Genomic DNA, 8,243 nt, shown 5'->3' with positions numbered 1-8,243 from the left:
GGACAGAGGCCGTTAGCGCTCCCCCGTGACAGCTACCGGGCCCTCTGAAGCACAGCCCGGCTCAGCGCTGCCGCGTGACGGCCAAACGCCTCAGGCATATCCCGGCTCTCCCGGCCCGGCCCGGCCCTTCCCCTTCCTCCTCCTCAGCCGCCGCCCGGAAGTGGCGGGAGCCCCCCCGCGGCGCGTCACCGCCCCGCCCTTCCTGCCCCCCCCGCCCGCCCGGCGCTGCCGCGCGCGCCCCCCGGCGGCGGGCGGCGGCGGTGCGGGCGGTGCCGGCGGCGCTCGGTCCGCGGAGCCGCGATGAGCCCGGGCGGGACCCGCGCCCGCACCCGCACCGGGACCCGCGCCCCGCACCGGCACCGCCGCTTCGGCATGGGGCTGCGCCCGCACTAGGAGCCGAGTCCCCCCGGGGCGCCATCCGCCACCTCCCCTCCCCCTCCCGAGGAGGATGGCGGCGGCGGCCGCCCCGACCCAGCTGGAAGCCGGTGGGTATCGCTGGCGGCGGGGGCTGCGCTCCGCATCCCCTCCGTTCTAACCGTGTCTAACCCGCTCTCCCCCGCCCCTCCGCAGAGCTCTACTACCTGATCGCACGGTTCCTGCAGTCCGGACCCTGCAAGAAATCCGCCCAGGTGAGCGCGGAGCCGGCGCTCCGGCCGGGCCGGCCGGGCGGCGACGGGACGGGACGGGACGGGACGGGGCGGCGGAGCCGTGCGCTGCGGTCGCCGGACTCACGTCCTTTGTGTGTGTGTCTGTGTGTCCCTCTGTCCCCAGGTACTGGTGGAGGAGCTGGAGGAGCACCAGGTGAGGCGTCTGCCCCGGCGGGACGGGGGAAGCCCTCGGGACGGCGGGGTCGGCGTTTGCCCTGCCCCGTCTAACCCAGCCCATCTCCGCCCGGGACGCCCGGCGGGAGCGCGGCTGCCCCGCGGCGGGGCCGGGGGCAGCGGCCGGGGGGGCTCCATCCCGGGGGGCGCGGGTGGGCACCGGGGGTATCTCCCCGGCGAGGGGTCGCTCGGGCTCTGACGGCCGCCCCCGTCCCCGTGTCCCTCCCGCAGCTGATTCCGCGGCGCCTGGACTGGCAGGGCAAGGAGCACCGCCGGAGCTTCGAGGACCTGGTGAGACAAGTTTCACTCCTGACTTTTCCGACAACTTCCCCCCGCCCCCCGCGCCGCCGCCGCACCGGGCACCGCGTTCCCCCCCTCGCCCCGTTTGTCTGGTCCCCCCCACCGGGGCTGCGGGCTGCGCGCCGCCGAGGCCGCGGCGGGCCGCGGGGTGCGGAGAGGAGGGGAGGGCAGAGAGCGGAGGCGCGGTGGGGCCGGGGGCTGCCGGTGAGACCCCCGTGGGCCGCCCGGTGGCACCGGCGGAGCGGCCGCGCCGCGCTATTGTGGGGCCGGGGGTTATCCGAGGGCACGCACCGGGGCCCGCCGCGGCCAATCGCGCTGCGCCTTACAACGCGAAGAGCGGTGCGCGGCGATGTGAGACGGCAGCTGATTGGCTGCGGCGGCGCCGCGGCGGAGCCGGCGGGGCGGGGGGCGCGGGGCGCGGGTCCCCTCCGGACCCCCAGCGCCATCGCCGCCGCCTCCCCCGCGGCCCCGGGGCTGCCCCGCTCCGGGCCGGGCTCGGCCGTACTCCCGCGGCCCGGCACGGGGGAACGTGCCGGACGTGCCGCCGGGCCCGGCGCTGCCGGGCTGGGTCAGGGATTCCCGGCCTGCGGCGGCCTGCGCGAAACCCGCCCCTCGCCGCGGCGTCTGGGCCTGCTGTCAGGCAGGAAAGGAGGGGTTAGGAAGTGTTGTGTTCTGGCTGTTAAATGCCGGTGAAATACACGGAGTGTCTGCTTTTGCTGAGGTATAAACCCTCTGAATGTGTGTCATTGAGGAAGGTCAGTCGCTCCGCAAGGCCGGGGGTGGGGGGTGGCCCCTGGCCCCGCACCCCCCGAGATGTTTCTGTGTGAAATCCACAAAACTGAAGCCGTTCCAGACCTTTTCCAAAGGGTCCAGGCGGCCTTGGTTTCATTTCTGGGAGCTCTGGGCAATGTCGTGTGGCGCTGATGTAGCACTTTGCAGTTGGAAGGCTGTAAACTTCCCAGTAGCGTTTATAGCATGGATACCTGCGAGCAGCGCTTGGCACCTCACCTGGAAGGAATGGAAAACACGTCCCGGCCTCTCCCGCCTCTCATGGAGCAATGGTGACGTGGGGTTTTGCCATGACTCTTGCTCAAACTCCTCTGCATCTGGCTCAGGAGATGATTCCCCACTTTAGCAACATTGTAGGAGTTCAGGTGTGGACAGAATTCCTTGTGCCCAGAGGAGACCTTTGGACCCGCTGCCTTTCCCTTTCCAAAGCCTATTCAGAATTTCAGGTGGAAGCTGGGCTTCCTCAGACATCTTGTGGATAATTCTGGGGCTGTGAATTGAGTGAGCAGGCATAGAGTAAGTTCTGCATTCAGTAAATGCTCTATGGTCTTCCTAGAGAATCTGAACTCTTTACTGTGGGCTGTCTCAGGTTTAGTGTGGGACTGCACCCAGTATCCAAGAGGAATATTAGCAGTGCCCCTGTGAAGTCTGGTGTCAGAGAGAGTAGTTTTGCCTATCAATTAATTCAATTAACATCTAATTTTTTTTCCTTTTATTTTCTGTGGCACAGATATAAAAGCCTTAAAACCTGTTTTTATTGTGTGTGTGAACATGTTGAAACATGTACTTTAACATTTCAGAAATGAGAGAAAAACCATTCTGGAGTGAGTTTTGGAGTTAAGGGGACATTTCTTCTTTCTGTATAAACTCATCATTAAATTTAAGATTTTTTTTTTTTCCTATGTCTTATCCTAATCAGCACTAACCAATACTTTTAGTTTGCCTTTTTATCTAGTATTATTTAACTGTTTCTCATGGTTTACAGTAAGGACCAGGATTATAAATGAATCATTACAGTGAGACAGGTTGATGCCAGGTGGGATGAGCTGGGTTTCTCTCTGTGAATCCTCAGAGTGTTAAGGATGTTGAAGGAAGGCTTTTTTCTCCCTCATTGCTTAGGGTTTGCTGTGTTTGGAATTTGGACTTTTGGCTGCAAATGATTGTTTATTAACCTGAGCTCCTCGACTTCAGGGCTGGCTGGATGTCTGAATGCCATGTTCAGAACAGAGCCAGGGTTGTGAAGGACACAAAGCACTCTGACCTTCATTTTAATTATCTCAGGCACATAATGAACCAAAATTAAATTGGAGATGCCAGCAGTTGGAGGTAAAGAGGTTTTTTTCTACCCATTTCTGCTTTTTACAGGCAGAACCCCAAAATCATTTACAATCTCAGCTGAGTGGTGCAGCTACTCTGGTCAGGCAGGTAATTGAATTCATGGGAGTTTACAACCCAGAGAAGTCTGATTTGTTTGTTTGCCGAATATTCAGACAGAGTATTTCTTGTTCTGTTTTTTCAGCTTTGTTTTCCATTCTCAGTGTGGCTGTTCAGGTTCTGAGTGGTATTTTTCAGAAAACATGTCAATACTGTGACCACTGAGTACGTTGTTACGGCTCCTGAGCTTTTGGGAGTGATAAAGATAGAACAGCCCAATGGCTACTGGATGTTTTTTTATCTAGGGAATGTCTACTCCCACTTCACTCTAGTTTTTAGGCAAGATCTGAAAGCTCACTGTGAGATTTGTTTGTTCCTTTTTTTTTTTTTTTTTTAACTTAATCTTTTACTTTAAATGTCAGGTATCACAGGGCAGACAAGTAATTTAAGACATGCTGATAAAAATTGTACCTATGGAGGAAAACCACACAGAATACAAGTTCATGTGCACTTATGTTCCCTTTGTTTTTCCTGTTTATTTTCACATTGGAGCACTTTTTGCCTGCAGCATGTGGCTGCATATTAGGGTAATCACAGAGTATCCTAAGCTGGAAGGAGCACACAGGACCATCAGTCCAGCTCCTGGCCCTGCACAGACACCCCAACAATCCCACCCTGTGCCTGGGAGCATTATCCAAACCCTCCTGGAGCTCTGGCAGCCTTGAGGCTGTGCCCAGTCCCTGGGGAGCCTGTTCAATGCCTGATACCCTTTGGGGAAAGAATCTTCCCCTGATCTCCACCTAAATCTCCCTGACACGCTTCCAGCCATTCCCTGGGTCCTGTCCCTGTCTCAGGGAGAGATACTGGAGCTGCTTCTCAGAAGGAGCTGTAGCTCTCCATGACTCTCCCCTCAGTTCCTCTTCTCCAGACTGAGTTCTGCAGGTGTACTCCACAGTGGTTTGACTTTCTCACTGACTGCTGGTGGTCTTGAGACATGAGATGTGTTTGTAAACGTGAGGATCAGTGAATCACAGAATTCCAGACTGGTTTGGGTTGTGAGGGACCTTCAAGCCCATCCCATTCCATCCCCTGCCTTGGGCAGGTAGACTTTCCACTAGGCCAGGTTGCTCCAAGCCCCATCCAGCCCAGCCTTATGAAGGGCTGAAGTGTGTCCAACTTGCAGGCAATTAGCGCTCTGGTTTTAAATGAGCCACAGCAGCTCGGTGTGGAGTCAGCTGCTGTACAGATGAGTCAAGCTGAACAACTCTGATTATCAGCACAGTCTCCAGTGACCTGCTGTTCCACATTATCTTTGTTTATTCCTGATAAAGGTGACTGGCTCTGCTCTGGTTTTAAGAACTTTCTGATGGGCTGAGTCTTCTGGCTCAGCCTGGTTTGGTCTTTGTGCTGAAAAACATGTAATTCCAGGCAAAACAGAAAATCAGCTGTTGTTGGACAGTGGGGTATTTGCATCCATGAGCGGCTGTGCTGGTATGGAACAGCTTATGGGATTTGGCTCCGAGTTCCTGCCTTGCCCATCTGCATTGATTTAAAACTAGCCCTGAGTCCGAGGTGCTGGTATTTATAGATCCTGCCAATCCCAGCATTAGCAGAGCAGAGATGTTACGGTTTTGTCACCTCAGGAAAATGTCATGTGGTATCGTGGTCGTTCCAACCTGTTCTCTCTGGGGACCCCAGTGTGTAAAGGCTTTTTTAATTCCAGTCTATTTGCATATTGTTGGTATCTTGTGCAGGTCCAGTGTCTGAGCTTCCTTTTGCTGAGATGCCCTATTTGAGGTTGTGAGTAATTTCCTGCTTGCTCAGCTGCCTTGGCCTCTTGGCCTCCTCCACTACTTTTGATACAGTTGTCAATTGATTCTTAATTGATGGTTATTTTGGCAAGTGAGGGAAGTGTTGGATGACTACCTGGAGGAGAGAAATCCACTGCTGAGGCCCAGCTGGGCCTGCCCAGCAGGAGTGGGGACAGAGCAGCCTCAGAAGGGCTGTGTCACTGCCTCGTTCCAGTCTGTGGCTCCTGCCTTAAAATGTGCTTGGAAGAGATGTTCCACTGGGCTTTCCAACAGAGATGGTTCCCAGAGCTCCCTGGTTCCCATCTCTGGCAAAACAGACATCTTACTTTCAGTAGTAGTCACAAAGAATCTTTTTTGGGTTGTTTGTTTCCTGTTCATTGAAACCTTCCTTGGAGGAGAAGTTGTCAGCAGCTGTAGAATCACAGACTCCTGATTTGGAAGGGACTCACAAGGATCATCAAATCCAGTTCTTGTCCCTGCACAGACACCCCAAGAATCCCACCCTGTGCCTGAAGGCATTGTCTAAACAGGGATCAGAGTCACACCAGGGGATTTTGTTTTGGGGATTAAGAAGCTGCTTCTCCCAGCTCCAGGGAGGACTCTTTGCTCGTGGTCTCTGAGGTGATGCTTCCAACCACAGGACCATGAACAGTTTTAGGGGCTGAATTCCTCTGAGCCCTGACGTGACTTCACTAATAGTTCTTTCCTTGTGCTTATCACTGGAGCAGCTTATCTCAGCCTGGCTCAAGCAGTCAGGACTGGGAGAGTTTTTTAAAAAGAAATTTTCTGAAAAGAATAGATTTGCTTCACTTAGTCCTTCTCTTTTTAGATCCATTGTACCTGTGTGGTTACTGTATTCAGAGAACTCACCTGGTTCTATTGCATTCTTCTACTCTCATATTTTAAGTTTTACAGGATTTTTCACATCCCAAGGCAACAAAACATATTTTCTTCATGATTTATCCCAAGCTGCAGCATTTGTTCTCACTTAGCACATTTTCAGTTCTGCATTATTTTAACATGCATGGTTTGAGCATGTATTACTTGTTTCTAATCCTTTCCCATTTTCTGATTATTTTCTGAAATATTTTCTCATATTTTAAAATATTTTCTAATATATTTGAGGAGCTGATAATATCCTTGCTGCTGTTTCGTTTTGCCACGTGAGATTTGGACGAGCACACACTGAGAGGTGTAGCTGTACCTTTGCCTTTTTCCATCCTTCTTTTAAGGAAAATCTGATCTGGGAAACGTTGGTTTTTTCAGCTGGATGTTTGCAGCTTCATGTTCTAGAAAAATACTTAAAATCCATTTACAACTGTCTCACACAGAGGTGAAAGGAAGGATTTTTGATTCAAGTTTTTTTGGGAACCTGAGAATAGAATTGCTTGTTTAGCTCTGGGCTGTGATTTAAGCATTTTTTCTGGAAGTTTTTATGGAAAAAAAATCACCAGGAGAATTTGCTGCTCTTGCTGCCTGCCTATGAAGCTGTTTGTTAGTAACAGCAGTGCTAATATTCAGATTAAGGGCTGCTTATTTGGGGCTGTTGTGGGTTGTAGAAAGATGGAAACGTGCAGGGAAAGAAGTGTGATCAGGGAATGCTGTCAGGCCCCATGTGTGTCAGTGTTTGTTCTTTGCTATTCCCTATAAAACTGTGCCTTCATCTTTAAGCCACCAAGTCCTTTTCCATCTTGGAGTTAATCAGGACTGCTTGTGGAACACCTTGGGCTCTGTCTCTGCAGTGGGATGTTTGCTGTCAGGTTTAATTCAGCACCTTCCTGGGCATGGAATATGGTGAAACTCCCAAGTCAGCTCCAGGGTGGAGTGTTTGCTGTGCTACATGGGGAAAATGGTTTGGATTTTTTACATTTCCAGAGAGAATGGTATGGTTTGGGTTCTTTTGATGCTCTGGAAATAAGATTTCAGAGCTTCTAGGTTGGTCTTCTTGATCTTTTAATCTTAAAATTGATACATCGCTGTGTATTGGCATTTGGTGACTTGGGCTTGTTGCCGGTTATCAGAGATGGAAATAAGAATTTCATACTCAGATTTTACTTAACTGCAGATTCTCTCTCTAGGACTTCCCTTTCAGACCCTTTCAGAAATATTACACACTAAAGGGAGGCTGCACCATCATAAAATATTTTGTAGCATGAACAATTACACAGTGTTTCAGGAATGATTCAGAAAGAGAGGCAAATACCAAAGTTTGGATAATCCTTTTCTCTCATTTCAGTTTCTGTTATATCCCATCATTTACAGTGAAAGACAATTCATGCTTATACACTGAACTTCACTGGCTGTACTTCTGGGAAGGTGCAAATATAATTCTGAAACTCCCATTTTAGGGAAAAAAGGCTAAAATGACTGGAGAAACCTGTCAGTGCAGGAGAGCATTCACAGGGTCATTCCTTGATGCTCACTCACAGGATGAAAAGTCCTGGAGTGAGAACATTTTAATGCACTCATCAGGTCTCTCATTCCTGCACTGAAAAAATAATGATTTTGGATCTTTAGAATCATCATGATTGATGAGATGATTCTTTAACCAGCAGTGACTGAGGGACAAGTAGAGGGAGGAACCTTCTCCAATACCTTCCTTCTCCAAGAATTTCATTCACATTGGAAGAGTTTTTAGTCAGATTTAATTAACTGATAATTTTTATATTTAATTAGTGACATTTCCCTTTTCTTTTTGGTTAAAATCTGAATGATGGGACAGTGTTGATCCTGCTCATGGTGCAGGTGGTGACATTATCCAGCCCTGCCTGGCTGTGCTGGGTCCTGTAGCTCCACTGCTGTTGCCCAATTGGAATGAAAAAATTCCCAACGACGTGTCCTAATAATCTGTTTGATGACACAGTTGAGTGAACAATGTTTTGGCAGCAGGGAATTACAGACCTTCTCCTTCCTGATGCCTGGCACTCCCTCCCATGAGCTGGGGTGGGAGCTGGGCACATCCCTGGGATCTGGGTAGGAAGGAGACTGTTGATCCCTGCAAAGGGGTGGATGGAGCTGTGTGTCCTGTGTCAGAGGAGCTCTGATGAGCAGTATTCCTGCTAGTTTGTAAATACAGGAGTCAGGCAGTGCAGGACATTCTGGATAATGAGGCACAATTTATTTGTTGTTCCAACAGACTGTCAGAAAA

The 8,243-nt window shown here is 51.4% G+C and overlaps 1 protein-coding gene across 2 annotated transcripts in view; it reads left to right on the top strand.

Annotated features, from left to right (window-relative positions):
- The first annotated feature begins 249 nt into the window (after positions 1–249).
- Positions 250–8,243, top strand: part of BRWD3 (bromodomain and WD repeat domain containing 3) — a 49,970-nt gene continuing 41,976 nt past the window's right edge. Inside the window, exons 1-4 of one of the 2 annotated variants that reach the window (XM_086850438.1) lie at positions 250–485; positions 571–629; positions 772–801; positions 1,053–1,112. In XM_086850438.1, coding sequence (XP_086706564.1) covers positions 449–485; positions 571–629; positions 772–801; positions 1,053–1,112 — 186 coding nt within the window. In that variant the 5' untranslated portion in view covers positions 250–448. Of the gene's footprint in view, positions 486–570; positions 630–771; positions 802–1,052; positions 1,113–1,566; positions 1,843–8,243 lie in introns of those variants that run through there. The other variant, XM_023925933.2, reaches the window with a different exon arrangement.

Source organism: Cyanistes caeruleus, chromosome 14 (genome assembly GCF_971803275.1).
Source record: "Cyanistes caeruleus chromosome 14, bCyaCae1.hap1.1, whole genome shotgun sequence".
Classification (NCBI taxonomy): Eukaryota; Metazoa; Chordata; class Aves; order Passeriformes; family Paridae; genus Cyanistes; species Cyanistes caeruleus.
The sequence above is the reverse complement of the archived record's forward strand: the minus strand, read 5'-3'. Positions and strand labels throughout refer to the sequence as shown.